The 23,083-nt window shown below is 41.2% G+C and overlaps 2 protein-coding genes across 10 annotated transcripts; both read right to left on the bottom strand.

Moving 5' to 3' along the window:
• Positions 1-117: 117 nt before the first annotated feature.
• olah (oleoyl-ACP hydrolase) lies at positions 118-3,054 on the bottom strand. Of its 7 annotated transcripts, none has more exons than XM_023793028.2 (8): positions 2,972-3,054; positions 2,782-2,856; positions 2,384-2,522; positions 1,844-1,982; positions 1,650-1,749; positions 1,218-1,387; positions 941-1,023; positions 118-652 (listed from the first exon to the last, which is right to left on the bottom strand). In XM_023793028.2, exons 3-8 carry the CDS (start codon positions 2,511-2,513, stop codon positions 510-512), a joined length of 765 nt encoding a protein of 254 aa, XP_023648796.2. In that variant the 5' UTR covers positions 2,514-2,522; positions 2,782-2,856; positions 2,972-3,054; the 3' UTR covers positions 118-509. The 7 variants fall into 7 exon arrangements, with proteins under 7 accessions (XP_023648796.2, XP_023648801.2, XP_023648802.2 ...); XM_023793033.2 differs by having other exon boundaries at positions 2,384-2,533; XM_023793034.2 differs by having other exon boundaries at positions 2,757-2,856.
• A 1,010-nt stretch (positions 3,055-4,064) lies between these two features.
• Positions 4,065-22,505, bottom strand: LOC111834102 (cilia- and flagella-associated protein 69). 3 transcript variants are annotated; one of them, XM_072705845.1, is made up of 23 exons: positions 22,294-22,505; positions 22,109-22,171; positions 21,809-21,874; positions 21,089-21,192; positions 20,927-21,003; positions 20,744-20,842; positions 19,892-20,044; positions 19,445-19,622; positions 17,690-17,813; positions 17,329-17,377; positions 16,997-17,118; positions 16,381-16,597; positions 14,787-14,951; positions 14,472-14,587; positions 13,810-13,928; positions 13,639-13,720; positions 12,706-12,901; positions 11,529-11,666; positions 11,373-11,449; positions 11,020-11,217; positions 10,780-10,866; positions 5,304-5,408; positions 4,065-4,955 (listed from the first exon to the last, which is right to left on the bottom strand). In XM_072705845.1, exons 1-23 carry the CDS (start codon positions 22,387-22,389, stop codon positions 4,776-4,778), a joined length of 2,811 nt encoding a protein of 936 aa, XP_072561946.1. In that variant the 5' UTR covers positions 22,390-22,505; the 3' UTR covers positions 4,065-4,775. The 3 variants fall into 3 exon arrangements, with proteins under 3 accessions (XP_072561946.1, XP_072561948.1, XP_072561947.1); XM_072705847.1 differs by lacking the exons at positions 22,109-22,171; positions 22,294-22,505 and having other exon boundaries at positions 21,825-21,874; XM_072705846.1 differs by lacking the exons at positions 21,809-21,874; positions 22,109-22,171; positions 22,294-22,505 and adding an exon at positions 21,426-21,716.
• Positions 22,506-23,083: the final 578 nt, after the last annotated feature.

Raw genomic sequence — 23,083 nt, forward strand, 5'->3', positions numbered from 1 at the left:
ATACAGTGGACAAATACGTATATTTCTATACAAGTTTATGATAAATAAATGCAATTTAAACAATTAAATTTAAACTAAAACACACCTGCCATTTGGGATAGAAACTTAGATTTAATCTTTTCCTGGGTTATTCTTTTATTATTTCTGTACATAGCCTATTCCGTGCTCTCACCTAAAATATGGTCAAATGACATCTGTAATGTGCAATTCTTAACAGCAGACACATTCCTAATAAACAACAGTACTGGATCAGCTAGAGTTGTTCAAGTCAAAATAACCACGTTAATAAAAAAGAAGCACGTGGCAATAGCATTTAGTGTAGGTCAATATCTTCAGAAATCTGAAAAGGAATAAGAGTTGATTTTCTGTTAGAAATAATTTTTTTATAACTACAGTTTAGATCATCTGGATTCCAGCCATAAAAGCTTTGAGTTAATTGTCACAATAAAGGCCCCATAACAGTAGGAAATTCTGTTTAAATTACATTTATAACACTATTATTATTTATGTTATAAGTAGTCCATTTCGGCTGTCTCAAGGTGCTTCATTATGTAGTCCAGCAGGACTTTCTCATTGGGTTTATTTTTCAAGTAGAAATGGGATCCAGGAAGCATTTGTATGTTGAATTCTCCACTCGTAATGTCCCTCCAGGCTGTCAAAAAGCAGAAATATAATTCATGAAATAGGAAAAGTAGAGTGCAGGTTTTCTCTTTTAATTCTGCACTCCGGGGTACTGAAGAGACTCAAGGTTAACTGTAGACATCTATCCATTCTGGATACCACTAAGGCTGCTTCCAATGCAAAGACTAGTGGCTGAGGCTTGGTTTGCCTTCGTGTCCTTCTTGAATATGTTACTGAAATAAACAAGCTAAACTCACAAGCTGTTCATTTTGTTTTGTTTGTTTTTTTGAAGAAGTTTCTATATACTTTTGATTCTCACCTTCTAGATCATGAGGAGAATCTTCAGTTCCATCAAAACAGGACACGGGACATGAGAGAAAAGGGTGATCAGGTCTTGAAATCCTAAGGGTGAAGACAGCATCTTGCTTTTACTTGCAAAATAGCCAAAAACATTAGCAAGCATCAATCTCTGCAAGTGTGTACTGCCACAACTAGACTACAATCATGGTTTAACTATACTTGGGTGGTCATGTGTTTGGGTTATGGCTTTAGCCTCAATTCAAGTGTCCTAAAAAAATAAAATAAAGAGAACTGACTTGAAGTTTTCCACAATGTGAAGATCGGCTTTCAGGACAGGCAAGAACAATTTTACAATCTCAGGATCTGCCAGGATTTCTGATGGAGTTCCCCCGGCAACCTTCATCCAATGCAGAAAATCCTCATCAGAGAGTCTGCTTTTCTTAGGAGCCTGAAGTCGTGTCTCTGACTGTGGATTCGAAACACAAAACCTTGTAAATATTGGAAGGGAAAAGAAATAAGTGAGGCACTGTAAAAAATATTTCACATCCCACCATAGGTGGAAATTTCAGGTCCTGAAAGTAAAAATCCAGACCAAGATTTTGTTTCAACCAGCTAATTGAGTATAAAGAGTTACAGTCTCAGAGTACTCAACTGGCTGGTTGAAACAAAATCTTGGTCTGGATTTTTACTTTCTGGATCTGAAATTTCCACCTCAGCATCCGACTTACATAGGGAGCAGAGACTCCAGACAGGAACATGTGCACAGGTTCAATATTGTGTACCCTCTTCAGGTGTTCAGCAACTGCACAGCAGGTCATGGCTCCAAAACTACGACACAGAAATATTAACGGGCAAGTCACACAGGCCTCATTACTATGGACTGTGGGATCAGCCGCGACCATCACCAAGCATCGTGTTATACCTGTGGCCAAACAACGCAAAGGGCTTCTCCTGCAGTGCTGGTAGCAGTGCGCTGACAACCTCATCCACAACCTCCTGCATGCTCCCAAAGAAATGCTCCTTCACTCTGGCTTCCCTCCCAGGCAGCTTAATGGAATACACTGCAGGTGGGGCAGAGGGCAGATCATTCCCTTCAAAGCACTGTTCTCCTGCCAATTAATATCTTACCATTCTAACAATAATCGACCCGGTAAGGTTTCCAAAGCAGAATACAACCGGAAAACCTTTGCGTTTTTCCCTGGATGGTAAACTGAGGAATAGACACCATCCTTAACTAAAGGTGGAGATTAAACTGCCCCCTAACGTGACTGTTCGAAATGTAAAAACTCAGGAAATATCAAAATCTAAAAACTGGTCAGGAACAAATAATAAGGTTAAAACTGTTAAAATTATTATTAATAATAATGATGATGATGAAATTATTCATAGTGCCAGACAGCATGTAGAGCTATTACAGGTCACCTGTCCCTGTACATTTGTGTTGACGGTCCGCCAGGCAAACCTTCAATAGAGCTGTGAAGCAGGTTTCCCCAGCGGGCGTAATGAATGGATCCGCCACCGGCCCAGGGAAAACACAGCAGCCTCACTGCGGCTCCGGGCTGTCTATTGAAACAGTTGATCACCTTCTCCATAGTACGAACCTGGGAACAAACTTTATCAATATTTAAAATTTGATGCACTTGAAGAACGTGGCTTCCAAATGAAGTAATATATTAAAAGATGTTGGAAAGCTTTTTAAATTCAATTTAAATTCAATTCAAGATTCAAAGGTTTTATTTGTCAAACAGTAGCGATGTTACGCGTCGTACGAAGTAAAAACAAACAAAAGCACATAATGTGTAACAATTAAAATCGGTTTAATATTCGTGGTTTACATTTCTCGATATGATATGCGCAAACCTCTCAAGCTACGATTTTCTGTGGTTAAACAGCTTCAGCACTTCGTCCTGGGAAATAAATTTCTCTTTCCTGCTCCTGTAAGAAATGTTTTAAGGAAGATTTTCTTCATTGCGTCACTTTTCACATACAAAAACCATAATGTTCCTTTCGGTTATTTACAAGGAAGCAGTATTTTGTATTGTTTTATTACCCGTTAAAGACGAAAATTATATTCTGGAAAAGAGAAAGATATACTATAATCCACTACAATCACGTGATTAAAATTACTTCCGGCTGTGATGCATGTCGGGTAATATAGTTATTAAGACAGAGTATTTCTGCAAGACATTTGAATTCCCTTAAATTGAACGAGCTACCCAGCTACCACAAATCTGAAATCAAGACAAAAACCCACTTTCGTGCTGGTTCAGGATAAATTCAATGCCCTTGGTTTACAGTTATGAGCAAGCCAAATGTGTCTTAAGGTGTACAATTTGGCATGTGATAGAATGTTCTACCAGTTTATATAGTGGCATTGTGAGTACTCCTGCCTCACACTTCCACGGTCGTTGGTTTGAATCCCACCTTCACTTTGTGTGTGTATGTGGTAGTTACATGTTCTTGAATTATTGCAAGGGTTTCCTCACCCCAAAACATAGAGTTAATTAAGCTGTATTTGGAGAGGATTAGTTTTACATGGGGACATAATACATTTTATTTAAAATAGCCCAAAGACACTGTACATAACAAGAAAATAATAATAAATAGATTTTAAGATAATAAAAACAATACATTTTATTTAAACAAGTCTTTCAAGATACCTAAGGACATTGTACATTAAAAAAAGATTTTAAAGCAATAAAAACATAAAATGAATTTGGATATATAAAATCATAAAACTGAAAAGAAAATTAGAGCTAACAAAATGCACAATTAAATAGGTCAATTTTAAATTCCAATGTAAAAACAGAGAGGGTTGTGCTGGCACGGAGCTCCACAGACACAGCCTTCCACAGCCGTCATTTGCTTTTCAGAAGCGCTAACTGTGACGTTAATATCTGGATGGGATTCATTGTATCTTTGCTATCTCTGGTAATTTGGGAAAAAGACGCATTTTTCATCCTGTCTAAATCGGCCAGTCAAATCACTTTACCACCTACCCAGGGAACCTCCCCAGGTAGCAGACTGGCATCCTGTGCATGGCCTGCATCGTGCTGCCTGGGAGGACCCTCCCCATGGCCCTGACCTGGAGAAGCAGTCGGAAGATGGATAGCTGCTGGATAGTCGTACTGATACAAAGGCGATAAAGGAAAGCACTGGCATTTTATTTTATTGTGCACAATTTCCTATAACTTAGACAAAACACTTAAACCTTGACATTGATTTGTGTCTTATTCTGCTTCACAAACATGCAGAACTCCATCATTGCAACTAACCTATTGACAAGTAGATTCTGTTGTACCACAAAAAACTGTATTTTTTGGTAACACAATTACTTGGTATCTCCAAGAACCTGTAGTAGATAAGTAGTGTGGAAGTAGATGGATGAGTCACTTCATGTGTGTCGCCATTTCTATTATCCTGCACTTGCTTGTTACATAGTGCTAGACATTAATACTTTGAAATAATATTTTTTAATAACCTTTTACAATAGGCTGTTGAATTTACAATGAGAATGCAGTCATCCACCACTTGTGTTTGTTGAACAAAACAAAGGTTTAGCATCTCGGTTTCAAACCGCATGATTTATAATAAATGCAGTTCGCTGTAGAAAGCTATATTCACAGAAGTAAAATGACTGGGTCTGGTTTAATCCAGTCCAGACTACGTGTACAACACCTGGTTTATCTGTAACAGGAAGTGGAACAAATATCAAATTGGATTGAACGTGGCATTTCTCCCAAAAAGTGGACTGAGTCAATGTAAGTTTTATGGCTCCAGGCAATTGTGATTCAGAGAACCAGAGAAGAGAGGTGCAAAGTGCAAAAAAAAAAGATAAAGGTGACAGTAGCTTTTTATTCGACTGGCATTTGGCTCTGGTGGAGTATTTCCTGGTCCTGAGATGCTATGGGGAGTTTCTGTGGGGCTCCCCCTTGGATAGGGACCCTCTCCAGGGCCAGCTCTGTGTGGGCCAGCGCTCCTCCAGTCAGATGCATGGGGGTGCTCTCCACTGTCACCACACGGCCACAGAAATTCTGCAAAGCAACCAAAAAGCAACAGGTATGTGGGGGTTGTGGGTCTGCAGCTGGTTGGCACATATAACTAAATAATAAATGGGCATGAAATGACAATCGCAAAGACATCTTTAATGTATGATGGGATTGTGAATTTTCAAAATGCCGCTCCAGAAAGAAGCTGATGAAAAGTGCTCAGGTTATAACACATTTTGATTGAGGCACTAGGTGACTTTGCATGTCACGGTAGAAACCAGTGCAACACAGTATAATATCAAAGGTGAATCAGCAAGAGATTAAGATTAGAGTTAAAATGATCTTTTGCTTTGTGATACAATTTCGGTGCTGCTTCGAAAGCGATACACTTACTGTGACATACAATCCAGAGATGCGGGTGGAGTGAAAAACAGATCCAGCATCTTCAGTCTTCACTTTGGATGACTCTATACAGTTTTCCTGATACTTTTTGGACTCCTGTAAATTGGAATAACTGTAATTAAAGAAATGAACTAAATACATTAATTACTGCATCCCCACAGGGATTCAGTATAAATAAGAACTTCATACTGTGAGTGCGTACGGATGATATGCTGAGAGGGGGGAAAGGTGTAGTGTCATCTTTCTCTGCTTTGGTTTTATTTTCAGTGGTGAAATGGGAAACCAGGAACACAGACAAACTGGTAAACAATGCCTTTTCAGCTTCTAGGGAACAGAAAGTAAAAATTTTCAAACCTTACATGATCTCTCATATTCAAAAAGGACTTAATCACACACGCTATAGTACTCTGCTTCTTCCTATAAGCCTCCGCTAACACAATAGATACCCTTTGATTGATAGTACCTGGTTGTGCATTGGCATCACCAATGAGAGTGAAAGAATTTGGAGTGCTCTGCTGGCTGTGTGCCACATGTTCCAGTGCAATCTGATATCAGGCCAGTGCTTTGAAAAGCCAAGTTACGTACACAATCGTGTGGTCACCATGGGTAATGCACAGAGATCTCTCAGGTAGTGAAACCCTCTATGTTCAAGTACTGGGAGTGGTACAAGTTTTTTGTGGTGCAGTCCAGGTGACAATCTCAGCTTTTTCTGTTTTATAGTTACTTTAGTAGCAATTTGCTGATTTGCTGATAAAATAATTTAGGGTACGATGATCAGATATTCCATGTCAGGGAGGGCACTTTCAGGTACTTCAGGTTTTACAAACTACTTAAAAATAAGTAGAGTTTAGTTCTTTTTTCTGCTTTGACTAGTTTGTTTCCTTGATTGAAAGGCTCATCCAGCTGCTTCACATTAACATTATTGCCAATTACTATGATTATAGGAGACATACAGCAAGAACTCAGTGCTTAAGTGAAATCCACGTCCTTTTAATTGAAATGGTAGATTACAAACCCTGTCCGAACTCAAAGTGTCCTCCCTGACAGGGATTATCTGGCCACCCTATTGAATGGGGCCCTGTTATGCTTTTCCGGGTTTCCTTTTGCTCTAGTGTGTTATGCAGCTGTATGTGCGTGCAAACGGTCTGCAAAGTCTTAAGGCCCAAAGTACACAGCAAAGGGAGTAACTCTCACCACTAAGGGTGTAGCGGTTCTGAAACTCAGACAGAAACTGCGATGCAATCATTCATGATCTCGTATCGAAATCCCCCCCAACACCCTGCTGTAGGCGTAGCCTGTTCAGGTCTGATTACGGTACTAATGTTACAAAAGTCATTTTTCATTTCACAATTATACCGTGTAACACATGTAAATCACAAAATCATTATTTAAAATTAATGCAAGCTGTATATTTTGTAAATATTACACATTACACCTAGAGATGAAACAGTATGAAAATTTTGCATCACAATTATATGACCATGGCTATCATGGATATCAGTATTATCGCTGTATTGTTAATGTCCCAAAAATGTTCAAAAAGTAGGCCTATTGACACAGAGAGAAATCATTTCACCAAGTTTTGTATTGATAATCGCACAGCAGCTCTATGCACTTTTTGTTTGCATAAACATTAAAACAGTAACACCTTGAATTAACATTAAAAATCTTACTGCCATGTTTTCACTGACAGAAAACAAACCCACTTTGCATGCTGGCCCTGCACACCTGCATCTGGGAGACCGTTCCTCACTCTGGTTGATGCTAGACAGCATTAGAGTGAGTTTTTCAAAGCTCAGTTTTAATAATAATAATTAAAATTTGAAATCGTAGCACTAAATGTCGGGAATTTCCCCATGGTTTACCGTAAAACCGGTAACTGTTTTATCCCTAGTTACTGTTACAAAACTAATTTTTAATTCCATAATTAACACTATAATACATTTAAACCACAAAATTATTAGTCTATTTAAAGTTAGGGAAAGCTGTATATTTTGCAAATATTACACATTACACCTATTTTTTCTTCCAACTGTGTCATGTGATTATTTCGATCCAATCATAATTGAGTGTTTATTTTTAACCAGATTTTTGTTGGATATTGATTGTATATAGCTAAGTCTATAAATTATGCAATTGTATAAATTATTCAAAACTAAAAACAAAACAGATAGCCATAATTTAATATTATCCAATAACATAAAATAGAATACAAATATAATATAAAATGCACAATATTAAACCTTAAAAAATCTAATAAAACCAACATAAACAGGCAACCAGAACAGCTGCAAACAGCTGAAAATAGGCTAGTCATGTAAACCAAACAAAATGTTTTCTTCCTATTCAAAAAAATTGATCACATGTGTAAAAGATTGACATCCTATTGTTCATTCATTTTTTAATGCATTTGAAATCTTCAGAAATCAAGCTCTCTCCAAATGAAAAAATGACAGATCATCAGAGGTGCGGACTCGAGTCACCAATCGCTCACAACTTGACTCGGACTCAAGGACTCAGACTTAATTCGGCAAAACTGATGGAAAGACTTGGACTCGATTTGACTTGAGAGCAGATGACTTGAGCCTTGGACTTGACTTGGATCCTATGACTCGAGAATACTTAAGGTGATACCGTAACGTTAATTTTATAGTTTTAGTGTATATTAATTCTCTGCTGTCTGCATTTTCATTTGGCTGAATGCAAGGTCTCCTAAGTTATTTGGAAAGATGCATCACTCCTGCATGTACATGGACATAGATACTGTTTGAGGACAACCCTGAAAGAGTTAGACACTCTATTTTCAACCTTTCTCTGCTTATGAATGACTTAACCTATGACGCACTGTAGTGGATTTTTGCTGCAGCAAGTTTTAATCACTAAAGGTAAAAAAAAAACTGACTTTGGTACAAGATACAAGGTAGTGATTCGAGTTACATGACTCACAGCTCGACTGACTTGAGTCACAAATTTGATGACTTGTGACTCGACAGATGGATGGAAAGACTTGGACTCAAACTTGAGGGCACATGACTTGAGACTTCACTAGGACTCGCCAAAGAGCGACTTGTTCCCATCCTTGCGGATCATGACAATGCAACTTTGGCGGACTTGGCATACAAGCCTTCATAGAATGGCATACCTAGGCAGAAATATGTTTGTTTCAGAATGATGTTGTTCAGTTTTCTGAAATGGCCTTAAGTCAGTGTTTTTCAGTTTCATCTTTCTACCAGTTATAACTGGCCTGAATTGTGTGGATATAATTCCTAAAGAAGTTAATCCAGAAGTGGTCTCAAATAACTTTGCTGTCTCCATCTGCACTGATTGTGGAGCTGTTTTCCATGCAAACAACCTGTGGAGTTGTTCAGTCAGGCAATCCCCATCAGTGAGGTGTTTGGAGTGAGTGGATCCATATCTGCCACATTGGATAAAACATAACCAAGGGGATCTGAATTGTTTGTTCCTTCTACTTCAATAAGAGGTACTGAGAGCCACCTCAGTGCTGATCTAACCTTCTTGGTGCTAAAGGCTAATTTTATGAAGCAGATCTTTCGCTTGCAAGAGCCACCAAAATATCGAGTGTTAGGAGGACTGAAGTAAAAGTGAAACTGCTGGTTGCCTAACTGTGTCTGCAATGACTTTGAAAACTTCCTGCAGTTCAGTGCTGCCTTGATTTGATAGCAACCTGAAGGGTTTACAAATCACAGCAAGGGTTTATCCCCAGGAAGATGAATTTAGTGGAATATCCCTTTGATATCACTCTTAACATACATACGATATTCCCAAAAGTGAAGGAACATGCCTAACAGAGTGGTTTCTAACAGATGCCTGGAAAGCTACACAGCACAGCATTTTTGGAAATGAAAAGTGAAATTGGAAAATGAAAAGCATTGTTTTGAAAAGCACATGAAAATGATACAAAGGCTTTTCAATTTTATTTATTAATTTTATTTTTTTATTTTTCACATCTGACTCATACATGAGTGGAAAATTAAAGTGCAAATGGTGCTATGTCATTTTAATTTTCACTTTGGCAGGATTTTTGCGCATAGACTTTGAAAGCTAAATGGCAAAGTGAAGATTGTATTTTCATTTTATCATTTTCATTTTATTTTTTTGCAGAAAATACCTCCCATAACATAATTTAATTTTCCCTTTGAAGCCAGGATACATACAGCCCATAGATGCTAATTCACATTGTGTATCAGTGGAAGTCTATGGAAGATTCATGTACTCTTTGTCTAAAAGGAGAACAGAGTATGCTTTGATTACGTGTTTTTGGAGCCTGCCCAGACGCTGCGCTTCACTGGGAGCCTAGGAGAGCTTCATAAATAGTTTTTGCTTAGGCAATGTTGACTGGACAGATAGGCTCACAGTCAGATATTTTAGACTCCTCTGGAAGCCAGACTTTCCTGCAAGGTGATTGGGAGACGTCTCAGCAAGACAGGATAAACTACCAATGACATTAATGCTCACAACTGACAAGTTTCCCTCGCTGTCGGTAGTGTTGGGTTGCAGTATTCACTGATTCTGTTGCATGCAGGGGCACAGAAGCATTTCTCTGCAATACTAATGACAGTTTATTGTTTTGTGTGTTATCTTTCACCATTGCCTTTTGTAAATGTTGTAAATAAAGTTGTTCTAACTGAGTTTTATCATTTGTTTAATGTTCAGTGCAAGTTCAGTGATTTTTAGTAAGCTAGTTTGGTAGTTGCTTATTATCTAAGCTGTCTGTCTTCAAAATGGTCAAATTGCTTGAGAAGGTGCCATGCTACTAATAATAGAGCACTTTGTAGAAAAAGAAAGGAGAGCAGAATTTACATACGAGTAGCTGACTGACTATAATAAAAAAGACCTCTTTTGGTTAAACTGCCAACACTGTGCTTCCCTCATTTTAAAAATCACCATCCGCGACCAGCGTTCTTGTATTTTCTGCTTTTGCTCAGGTTAGGTGTTTCTTTGCTATGACATGTTCTTGTCAAGCTACCAGCAGCTAGAAATTTCTCCTTGGTTCCTCCAAGTATGTAAGCATTAACAGAGCAACTTTCCCACAGTAAACTTTCATTAGGTTACTATTCATAACAGTTCAATGTATTCAATAAGCAGTGCCTGTCTATTTTACCCATTTAAATTATTTTAATTTGTTAGCGCCATATAATGTGTACAGGCATATAATGTGTTCACATTATTTTTAATATTTCTTAACACTGGAATTTCAAAATAGATCTGCCCCCAGCTCAACTCGTCCATACAGTTCTGTTTTTTCCCTCATCTGAGTACCCCCTGCAATTCCTTGGCACGGACGGGCACCCCCCAGTTTAAAATACCTCACTTCTACCAGACAAGGTGGCTTTCTTTCAAATGTGGTTCTGTTAAATATCCATTCAGTTTTCATTAAGGCTTAAATTCCAGTTAGTTATGGGACTGAAACCAATATGCAAAGTTCAAAAATGAATGATAAACTCACCAGCAAAATCTTATAGTCGGATGTCTTAGCTACAAAATGCTCCCAGGATTTTCTGATCAGCTCTTCCTGCTTGTGGTTAGATCGTATCTATAAATAAAGAAAAAAAGACTGAACATCGTTCAAGCCCCATGAAATAAGGGATATATCTGTAAAACAGATGCTGCTGGAAGAGGGACAGTGGGGTTAAGGACCAGCAAGCATACAGGTCCCACTAGAGCCCATGAAGTGAATGGTGAGCACCTCCGAGTACAGGAGCTGCTCCTCATCCATGTCCTTCTTACGCTGATGCTCCAGCAGCTCTGCCTGCTGTGAGGCCGTCACCCGGGCCACATTCTCTGCTGCCTCCGCGACGGCCTGCAGGCCCACCCCATCTGGAGAAACAGGCCTCACCCCCTCAAGCTCCAGCTTCCTGGTGATCTCCTCCCACACCTCCCCCACCTGCGGTAAAGCCATTTCCACACTTAGCAATCCGTGAACTCGTATGACAGATGGCAGCAGGTTTCTGCCCATCGCACAATTACAGCACAAAGCAGATTACAGTACATAAACCTCAAAGTGTAATCCATGCTGTAAATAGGAACTGATTTATTCACCTTAAAATCCAAGTATCTCCTTATAATCGCAAGGGTGACGTAGTCCTCAGTCGACAATCCAGGCAGATTTTCGAAACCTGCAAACATTTTAACAACATGCAGCTTCAATGCATCACCCTACCTGCTGCTGTCAGGTCAGACAGCCTCCCAACTCACCAAGACGACAGAATATGGAGTAAATCTTGGAACGGAGGTTCTCTGTCACGTCCATCACAGAGGCACTGGGTCGGTCTGCAGGCAATGGCTCAGCTGAAGCATCTTCCTGGCAGGCAGACAGGATGGGTTTCTTGACGTCTGGCCATCCAAGGAACAAAGCAACAAATCGTGGAAATACTACTGGACTGTTGCTATAACCTTACATACAGTGTGCATATGTGTATACAAGTGGTATGTGTCAAAGTAACACAGATTCCTAGCAGAGCATTGCCCAGAACGTCACACTGCCTCTACCAGATTGCTTTCTTCCCATAGTGCACCCTGGTGTCGTCTCTTCCCCAGGTAAATGAGGCACACGCACCCGGCCATCCACATGATGTAATAGAAAACGCGACTCATCAGATCAGGCCACCTTCTTCCATCGCTCCATGGTCCAGTTCTGACGCTCACATGTGCTTTCAGCAGTGGACAGGGGTCAGCATGGGCACTCTGGCCGGTCTGCAGCTATCCTGCCCCATACGCAACAAGCTGCCATGCCCTGTGTGTTCTGACACCTTCCTATCATAGTTAACTTTTTCAGCAATTTCTGCTACAGAATCTCTTCTATGGGAATCAGACCAGATGGAGCAGCCTTCATCCCCCACACACCTCAGTCAGCCTTCATCCCCCACACACCTCAGTCAGCCTTCATCCCCCACACACCTCAGTCAGCCTTGGAAGCCCATGGCCCCATTGCCAATTCACTGGTTGGCCTTCCTTGGACCACTTTTAGTAGGTACTGACCACTGCACCCACCCCACAAGATCTGCCGAGTGGGTATACCTTATCTTATGGGGGGGGGGGGGACACACCATGTCCCCACAACATGATGAATACCCATTTTTTTTACCCAGTTTCCTGGTCCCCATAAGGGAAAACTCAATTTAATAAAAATCTGTGACTGCAATGAAAAAACTAAAAATGCAAAAACTCTTGTATTTTGTTAGGTTACTTATGGTTATGGTTAGGGCAGGGTAGGGGTTAAGGTTGTCATAGTTAGCGTTAGCATTTTTCCCATAGAAATGAATGAGCGGTCCCCATAAGGATATGTTTACCCTACATGTGCGAGTGTGTGTGTGTTTTTGCTCAGCCCTGAGGACATTCTCCTGCGGGTGCACGGGGCTGCCGAGGGCCTCACCTGCGATCATTCCAGACGGGTGGCGCCTTACGCCCAGCTCTCCTTCTTCCTCCCTCCAGAGGTGGGTGAGGAGCGCCGCCGCGGTCTGTCCCTCCTGCCCCCTCCTCCAGGCACTCATGTAAGGCAGAGTCTTTGGGTTGTCACACAGCTCTAGCAGGGTCCCGAGCACCTCGTTTTGCATGCACTGAGGGCAGGACTGAAAGCACAAAGGCAAAGAATGTGAATCATACTGATTTAGCAGAATATCCTCACGCTGTGAGCACAGGAATGAACGGAATAACAGTAAAGCTGCTCAATGACTACTCTATGCCCAACTACACCCTGCAGTACGCCCTCTGGTATACCAAGTGCTACGTTCCCTGATACAAACAGGCTACTCCCTATGGTATGCCCAGTGCTACACTCTCTGATATCCCCAGGTTAAGCCCTGTGTTATGCCCAGTGCTTTGCCCTGTGATACCCCCAAGCTACACCCTGTGGCATGCCCAGTGCCATGCTCTCTGATACACCCAGACAATGATCTGGGGTATGCGGAGTGGTACTCTCTCTGATACACCCAGACTGCATCCTGTGTTATGCCCAGTGCTACGCTCTCTGATACACCCAGACTGCGTCCTGTGTTATGCCCAGTGCCACGCTCTCTGATACACCCAGACTGCGTCCTGTGTTATGCCCAGTGCCACGCTCTCTGATACACCCAGACTGCGTCCTGTGTTATGCCCAGTGCTACGCTATCTGATACACCCAGACTGCGTCCTGTGTTATGCCCAGTGCTACGCTCTCTGATACACCCAGGTTACGCCCTGTGGTTCCCATTCACCATGACCCCTACTCGATAAGCAGCTACTGGAAATGCATGAATGGGTGAGGTTAAGGAATAATGGTACATTAATATATAAACTTGAGCATATAAGCACAATATTATTCTCTGACCTGAAGTAAATCAAGCAGAAGAAATACTCCTTCCTTCTCCAGAAACAGATCTTCAGTCATGTAGCACCCAACAATGCAGGACCTTCAGAACGGGACACACCTTAGCATCATGTTAAGCAGCATCAAAAGCTGCTTAACATGAGATCAAAGCCACTCTGCGCTGGCACTTACCAGACGGCGTCCACAGTGGAAAGAATCAGCTTGTTATGCCCGAGGCCGCTGTAGAAGTTTGCCATGCTCAACTTGAGAAAACGTGTCACTATTTCCACTCCATCAGGCCCGAACAGCTCCTGTGAAAAACCCCAGCAGTTTACTGTGCTTTTGAATGAATGAATGAACATTACATTTATATAGTGCTTTTCAAAACCAGTGGGGAGCCACTTCAACCGCCACCACTGTGTAGCCCCCACCCAGATGGTGCAACGGCAGCCATTCTGTGTCAGTAAACCCACAACATATTAGCTAGGATGATGAAGGAACAGGAGAATATTCACCAATTAGATCTGGAGGATAAGAAGGAGGCCAGATTTGATAGGACTAAGGTGGTCATTTTAGCCAGGACAGAGGGGTACCACCCCTATTCTTTCCAAAGATGCTCCAGGATCTTTTATGACCTCGAAGAGTCAGGACCTCGGTTTTACATTGTTTTACTTTTTCAGCTTGATCACCTGGTCTGAACTGCAGGTGGTATGGCTGCTGACTTTTGAATGGTGCTCCTCTCAAATCTGCCAGCGCACTGAGGTAATTAAGGGCTATGTGCAGATGTATTTCAGCTGGCACTATGGGACAGCCTCATCCTCCTTCGCCATCCCAGTGAGGTTTCGACCGGCTACCTTCCTGTGGAGGTCCTCCTCGCACAGTGCCGACAGCGTTAGCAGGATGTCGGTTTTGATCTCCACCGTCATGGCGTCGTCCTCCCCACCGTCTTTCTCAAAACTAGCCATGAGTCCTGTGAGTGATTACACACCTGCTTCAAGCACACAAAGTTGACTCTGTGCCAGTAGAGGACTGTTGGACGGGTGTGATGAGACACTGGGGATGGCAGCTTGATCAGAGACGCGGTTACACTGCCGTTGGTCTACAATGCTACAGATGTTTTACTTTTTTAGCATAAATGCTCAGAAGCTGCAGACTTCTGATGTCCATACCGAGCAGCTGCCCGATGGCCCCCTGGTCACACAGGTCCTGGTTGAGCTGCTCATTGGCCAGAGAGGTCATGGCTCTCAGCAGACGTATGCAGTAGCGCAGGTGGGCCTTTCTGCTGCCTCGGCCCCCAGCACCACGGCAGCTGTTCTCCTGTCCAAAGTAGGCATCTGTTTGAGGTAGACAGTTCGAAAGGTCTCTGCTCACCTCCCGAGTTTTAGGTCAACCAAAAAGCATCATAAGTTTCCTCCTAATTCACACATTAAACAGGTTAAAGTACTTCCTGAAATGTTATTCCTGATCACAAAACGAGGTGAAGGCAACGGTTCCGTTTTTTTCACAATAACTGACCTATAAATACCTCTCCAAGTCTGTTTTGTTTTGCTCATGTGTGGATCAGTGTTACGCAAAACAGAAATTGCCCTGATATCCCCTTTTTTGAGAAAAATGGTAAAAAAAAAAATGACATCACCAAAATAAAATGCTTACTACTCTCGAAGTGATTTCCAACTCGGTTCCAGTAAAACATGGTCCCAGATGTATGAAGAAATTTTAGCTGTGATCTAGCAGTAGTTTTCACTGACTAATATTAGCAGACTTGATAACTGGTAACGACTTCTTGTATTTGTCTGTAGGCTCCGTTACACGGATCTGGAAATGTTGTTGGAAACACATTCAACTCAGTTGAGATGACATTATCCAGGTGTGTGTATGACAGGGGGTAGGCAGAAACCACCGAGATTTTGCCAGGAAATTCAGCCCAAGCTAAAAAAAAAAGTAAATAAATAAAATTACGGCTATAGGAGTGTTTATTACTAGAGATATGTGACCATACTTGGAAGTAGAAAACATGAGATTTAGTTCATTATGATTGTTATGATGTTGCATTTTTGACTTTTAAAATGTATTTGAACTATTTATTTTTACAATCTGCAAAGAAGCATTTTTTAGATTTTGTTTTTCAGACATGTTGACAGATGTATCTCCTAGGTTTACAAGTGGTCCTAATTGTGTTTGTTTTTGCAATTTTAAAAGTCATTTCAGTTTAATTTAATATCTTACATTCATATTAAGTTAATTATGTACACAGTTGACTTAATAGTTAAAAAAAACAAAGAATGATAATTTAGTGAAACTCAAATTCAGAAATTATGGGACAAAACATGTAATAGGGCAGCATGCTGATGCAGTGGTCAGCACTGTCGCCTCACTGATGCAGTGGTCAGCACTGTCGCCTCACTGATGCAGTGGTCAGCACTGTCGCCTCACTGATGCAGTGGTCAGCACTGTCGCCTCACTGATGCAGTGGTCAGCACTGTCGCCCCTAGGACCTGGGTCTCTGCCAGTGTTCTGTGTGTGTGGAGTTTGCATGTTCTCCCTGTGTCATTGTGGGGTTTCCTCCGGGTACTTCAGTTTCCCCCCACAGTCCAAATCATGCTGAGGCTAATTGGAATTGCCAAATTGCTGTAGGTGTGAATGGTGTACGAGTGCCCTGTGATTGGCTAGTGCCCCATCCTGGGTTATTCCCTGCCTTGCGCCCATAGGCTCTGGGGCTATGCTGCAGGTTCCTGTTCCCCCCACCCCACCCCACCGTGTCACCTGTCTCTGTGCACCACTCCAACAGCAGCAGCAGGCGTGTGTTCCCCTGGCAAGTCATGTACTCGTCCACTAGCAGTGGCGCCACGGACGCCAGTGTGGCCAGGGCTTGCAGCTGTAGCTCCTCCTGCTGGGCGGAGGACCAGTCGTGCCGCTCCACCTTCCTGTTAGGGTTGGCATGATGCAGCAGAGCCAACAGGACCCGGCCATCTTTGAACAGCTGAAAAATACCCAAAATGAGATACATAAGGGTAAACAAACTAAGGTCAATCATTTATGAACACTGGTAAAAGATAAATGGTCCCAATTATTTGAGCATAAATGCACAAAGGAATAAAAGTAAAATACATCTTCAGTTTCTTATCACTAAAGGGCGTCTGAAGCATTTTGAATGTGGGGGGGGGGACACACTGGCATAAAACTAATATTTTATGTTAAATATCCGGGGGTCCAAACGAACAATTATGAAATGTAAGGGGGACACGTCCCCCTCAGATTTAATGGTGGCGACGCACATGACTAAAACGTGATGTTTATAAAGTAAATGATTCATACTTCAGACACAAATGCATAAATTTCACCTGGTAAGATTTCTAACTAAAATTTCTACTGCAATTACCTGCAAAGCAGAAAGATCCCTTGACATCACAAAAATCAAATTGAAGAAAAGTTTCTTCATCTCAAAATCTTCATTGTTTAAAGATAGCTTGAAGCTATGAAGAAGTGGATTCTGGGTGTTAACTAGGGCAAAGCAGAAAACAATTTACCAGCATCTGGTAGAGACAAAGTCACACAAAGATACAAATATCAGTTCAGTTTCTTAACAATTTGATCTCAGTTGTCTAGTAAAGAGCTTGTTGATAATGCATCATAATTAAGAATAATATAAATATCAAGAAGATATTAAATATTAATTACTGGTTTACACCATTATAAAACATGAACACTTACTTTCGGGGAATGTGAGAAACAGGATGAGCTGCTTAGCTAAGCCACTCTCCTGATAAACAAAGAAAATAATCAGGAAATCAAAAATGTGGTGGAATAATTCTCATATATTACATCCATCCATCTTACTTATAAGTAATCTTTTTACATGAATGTTACCAGAGGTGGAAATTTCAAATCCAGAAAGCAAAAATCTAGAGCAACATTTTGTTTCCACCAATCAGCTGGTTACTCTATGACTGTGACTCTTTAAACTCAACTGGTTGGTTGAAACAAAATCGTGGTCTGGATTTTTACTTTCTGGACCTGACATGTCTGCCTCTGAATGTTAGTGAATGTGAACCACTAGACGCTCTGCACTTACGATCAGCGGTGCGGTGGGATTTTCTGCTATGAGAGAGATAATCACCAGCAGGTCGTTTCTCAGCTGCAGCTCGTACTGCCGATATCCACTCAAAAGCAGGTTGAGAAAAGCTTCTTTTAAACACCTACAACACAGAGAGACAGTAAACACAGTGTGTTTATGATTCTGTGGAACTGGTGACATGCGGGAAGTGAGCAAGACTATACTGGATCACTCCCTACAGTATGTTGGTATAAGGTTTCTGTAACTGGGGTTAACACCAAGGTAGACTCAAGCAGATTATTCCAGATAATCGGTGACCACTTATGGTCCGGAATGCATTACATGACATCTGAAATTAGCTGGGCTAAGTGCATCTGTTAAAGATAATAATTAAATCATTTGAACTTTCTTCCTTTCACGGTGCCCTCTAATCCAGAGGTATCGATATCCAGATCTTCACAGGTTGTTCTCATTTCAACTGAGCTCTTAATTACAACTTCCTCCTCTTCTGATTATGCTGTTCAGCAAATAAAGTCACACGAAGCTCCAATACCAGGAAGATTACAGCATTCATTTTATTGTGTCTACACAGCGTGATTTACTCGCTTGCAGCTACACTGTATTGCCAAAAATATGTGGACAGCAGCTCATCCAACATCTCATTCTCATTCTATAAGAAGTTCTACACTTCTAAGAAGACATTCCATTGGAAGCTGGAACATTGCTGTTGAGATTTTCTGCCATTCAGGTTGGGTAAATTTTTTGGATGATCAAGTCCCTTTCTGTGAGTTTGTGTGGCTGATCACTTCACAACTGAACTTGTGGTTCACCCAGGCAGCTCACGCAGGACAGAAATTTTGCAAACTGAAAGATGGCATCCTACGATGATTCAAAGTCACTGCATATCTTTGTTTCTGGAGATTTTATGGCCATTTGCTTAATTATAAATCTGTGTCAGCAATGAATGTAGCTGAATTAGCCAATTCATCTAATTAATAGGGCTGCCTAGATACTCTTTGATGTATAGTGTAGGTAAGTCTACAACATTCTAATGAGAATTAAAGTCTATCATTCACAAACTCTATGACTCCTCCACCTATTTTTCATAGCTGATTATCTGGTGCAGTGGTTTACCTGGAACCTGTCCCAGTAACTGCAATAGTGTAAGATAGGAGACACCCTGAACAGAACGGCAGTCCACCACAGAACCCACACAAGCACATAAGGGCAATTCAGAAAAATCTGGAACAAATCCAGAGCATGTGTCCCATGAACACAAGGAGAACGTGCAAACTCAGCTAGGCTGGAGAATGCACCACCAGAGTGTTAGTTACTGAGCTACCAGAAAACAGCCGCTTCTCAACAACTCAAAAATCCACCCATCCATCCATCTTGGACCCACTTATCCAGTGCAATGAGACACAGCACCAGAAGCCTATAACCAGGAAATATAAGGCACAAGGCAATTCTGGATGGGGTACCAGTCCTTTGCAGAACACACACTCACATACTATGAGCAAAGTTGCCAGTTCAACTGACTCCATGCCTTTAGACTGCAGGATGAAACTCATAACTCAAGGACAACAACGCTGGAGGTATGAGTGGTAGTGCTGCCCACTGAGCCACCCGACACCTTAATCTATCATGGTTAATTAATCAGCTCAGCTGGAAGCACGAAACATGCTGCCCAGTCATTTAAGTACTTTTACATTTAAAGGTACTGCACCACCTAGTGTTGATTTACATTAATAACATGGTCCCTAGTTTACACACAGGATGCAGTCCATGTCGCTGAGCTGGGAGCTGAGCTCTTCTGCACAGCCTTTCTCCAGTAGGTTCCACAGCACTTCAGAGGAGCGGAACAGCAGCTGTCCCGACGGATCTGGTTCCAGCATCCTGGTGCAGAGCATCCTGGCCCCCTGCGCCTTCAGGATCAGGTCACAGTTCACCTCTGCGGTAAATCAGTGTTGTTTCAAGAAATGTGACCTCTTGAAAATTGCAACACAGAAATGAAGTCTGTGGTTTTTATGTCTATAAATAGGCTCGATGTGACCTAAACCTACGATAAATATGAAAATTAAATGGCAGTTTTTAATAGTTGGTCAGTCTCATCACACACAAAGCCAATGACCAGAATTAACAGAGGATCCCTGTACAAAGAAACATGGATGAGGGTAAAAGGCGACATTGTTGGATGTGGTCGACATCCTGAACATTCACCTGAAGAGCTGGAAAGCAGCTGAAGAGCCTGGAGGAGCCGCAGCTTCACCTCCAGCTGCTGCTCCAGCAGAGCCATGGAGAGCACCAAGGTCTCAGCCAGCCCACTGCGCTCCACCATCTGAGCTTTGAACCTGGGGCTGGTGGGCCAGAACCCTCCAGAGGGCCATGCACAAGATGCGAGATTGGATGACATAAGCAAGACAGCATTATTCTTCTATATATCAGGGATCATTTTCTGATCAATAAAATTATCTTAAAATAATGTCCAACCTTCGTCTACTGTATAGCAGTATATTACATATATTAAATAAACACTATGCAATTATGACATGTGGTATCTGCTGCAACTACCATCATTAAAATTTTTAGGACCCTTGTTTTTCTGCCCCATTACTGCTCTATCAGATTTAAAGGGGGCGCGGCCAATACTCAGGTCTAAAAGACCATTGGCTGCCTCTAGCATAAAAGGAGCGGCTGATTCTGCAAGAAAAGGAGAGTAAAACATCAGAAAGACAAAGCTGTGGTCTTGGTACGATTATATCCATTACTGGGGCAAAGCTATGTGTGAGACTATGACTGCGTTACATTGTTCTAGCCATTTTGTGTAATAGTATTTTGTTTATAACTTATTGAATTTATTTTTGCTATATGCCAGCTGGAAATCTTTTTTTATTAGTGACCTAACCCTGAATTAGATGAGACACATTTAATAGCTGGCCATAAAGCCATCCAATTGTAGATTACTGCCCTCATGTGGTCATACTGAAGCACTGCTCCCGCTTACAATGAGCATATGTAGACAGACTTGGAATGTGACATGCTACTTTGCTACTGCCAGTGCCAGCGGCATACCATCTGGATAGCTGGTATTAGGAGGGGGACTGTAGAAGGATATGATGGAATCACAGATCTTTATCCTTACTTCAGTGCTGGGAACCCTCATCAGGTAACCTGAAACAGCAGATCATGTCAGCTTCTCTCCTACAACCCCCAGTGACAAGTCCTGCCAAGACCAACTCCAACTCCACGTCATACCCAGCTGAGAGAAACATTCTTTGACAGTTGTTGCGTGATTTAACTCGTCCGAGGACTTTTCTTTCAAGAAAGGAAGCCTGAAGAGAGAGAAAAATTGCTGATTATTAAACGGTGCATCAGCCAGTACAGTAGAGCTCAGTTTGCTGAGGAGACACGTCTTACCGGCATATCTGGAGCAGGTCACACATCACCTGAGTGTACTGGGGATGACCTTTGAGTGCGCATATGTTGAGGATTTTGAAAATGCCAGCAAGGTCTTTCAAAAACTGTAATGTGTCAGTATAAAGGAAAACACATAAGACTATCAACAGAACAAATGCTTTCAAGGGAAAAATCTAATATCTGCTATATCACACTGCTGCAGTCAATCAAAGTTATATACTTCTAAGGATACTGAGAAAATACACAATTACATTGCTGATAAAATTTCTATTCAGAGAGATAAGAGTTCCAGATTTTAGCAGAATCCAGCACAGAAGTGAGATACTAAAGGACTCACAGATACTTAAGTCTATAATAATTCTCCATTTATATAACCAAAGAATCTCCTTAAAGTACAATGTGTTAAAGATGGAACATATGTGCCTTGAAAGTGCACCTATCTTCTGCATGTATTAATTAAACAAGCTTAGTAAGTGATCTCAAGTGATTATAACCATGGAAAAGCCATTAAACACCAAACATCCCTGGAGATCAAATCACCAATAATTGGGACAGTGGGGATTTTAGGTGGTAGGTTTTTCCATTCTACTGGGATACAGTTATACAAAGCCAGGCAACACCAGTTAAAAAAAACCTTTAGAGAGTAAAAATGTTTCCAATGTAGGTCAGTGGTGGACAAAGGTAAAGTTATAATTAGATAAATCATGAGATGAAGGATACAACACCATACTTCCACCTCTTAGACAGTTTCTTCAGAAGGAAAAGCTGTCTCTCTTTCAAAGTTTCCTGGAAACGCAAGGGCAATGATTTATATAGACACAATAACCCAAAGGTCCTAAATCAACTCACCAATGACAAGAAGTTGTCTGTTCTCAAAAATTAGACCACTATATGACGATAGCTAATGTGTAAAAGTTATTAAAGTACACACAGTTTTATTTTCATTGTATATCTCGATACCTGTCAATGATGCAAGTGCCATGAGCTGGGCAGGAATATAAAAATATGCCGGTCACTTACTGCAAATGGATCCTCCAGAAGTTCTATCACACGTCTGATTTCCATGAGTTTCGAAGAGACACGCTTTAAATTTAAAAGCAACGTAAACCATATAGCGACCAGTAAGCAAGTACCTCCTAAAACTTTAAATACTAATATATACTAATAAATACTAATAATAATACAAACGAGTGAAGTTAACCAACCTTAGTTTGCTCATCATTGTCACGGACTGCGTGTTTGACCGCTTTAGTTCCCTGCCTTAAAGGACTTTTCGTCATCTGAACTGTCGTGGAAAGCATTTCTGTCTACGTTTTTTTTCCAGTTAGCCCTTGTCGACTGGCATGTCGAAGATGACAAAGAATTTCATGTACCTGGTCGCAGCGGTAGTATCTGACTGTGTTAGCGCTCAGTTTCATGTTACTATGGCTACTACAGCTTTTTTTAGATCGGTACAGACTGCCACTAGGGACAAACAGTGCTTTGCTGTTTCACGCCTCTTGAGCGAGGATGAGAATGTCACCCCCATTCCTATTTAGTTCAAAGATATACATGTTGGCGAGATGACTTCTTCAAATTGCCCCTAGTCGATGTGAATGTTAGCGTGTACGTGCCCTTTAAGGCTGTGCTGTCTGGAATAAGGTTCCCCTCTACGGTCCTGTACTAGATAAGCGCGGTTGGAAGATTTCAGTAACCCATAATTAAATCGCATTTTCCCTTTACTAATTAGCTGCATAATTTATTTTGCATAACGGGATTGAGTTAAATACTATTGTCTGTAGTGTAATCTAAGAAACATTAATCACTTCCACAGCCTATGTGAGCCAAAACCCATTGTGAATTATACTAGAAGTGATTCAACGCAAAACGTAGATAAAATCCGAAGCCAATACATACATTTGTAGAATCAGGTAAAATATAACTCGTGGTCATTTAGTGAATTTTCATAACAACAGTCATATTAGATCATGGTATCTTGAGCTTAAGGAAATTTCT

This window comes from Paramormyrops kingsleyae, chromosome 23, assembly GCF_048594095.1.
Source record: "Paramormyrops kingsleyae isolate MSU_618 chromosome 23, PKINGS_0.4, whole genome shotgun sequence".
Lineage (NCBI taxonomy): Eukaryota > Metazoa > Chordata > Actinopteri > Osteoglossiformes > Mormyridae > Paramormyrops > Paramormyrops kingsleyae.

Bases quoted from the DNA above. Each gene is read 5' to 3' on its own strand.
- olah (XM_023793028.2), bottom strand. From the start codon at position 2,513: ATGGAGAAGGTGATCAACTGTTTCAATAGACAGCCCGGAGCCGCAGTG. The intron at 1,983-2,383 runs GTTTGCCTGGCG...CCCCACCTGCAG, and splicing joins GCTTCACAGCTCTATTGAAG to TGTATTCCATTAAGCTGCCT. The intron at 653-940 runs GTGAGAATCAAA...GCTTTTTGACAG, and splicing joins TTCTCCTCATGATCTAGAAG to CCTGGAGGGACATTACGAGT.
- LOC111834102 (XM_072705845.1), bottom strand. From the start codon at position 22,389: ATGCTTTCCACGACAGTTCAGATGACGAAAAGTCCTTTAAGGCAGGGA. The intron at 21,875-22,108 runs GTAAGTGACCGG...TTGCGTTTCCAG, and splicing joins TTCTGGAGGATCCATTTGCA to GAAACTTTGAAAGAGAGACA. The intron at 17,119-17,328 runs GTAAGTGTTCAT...GCTTTGCCCTAG, and splicing joins GTTTCTCACATTCCCCGAAA to TTAACACCCAGAATCCACTT.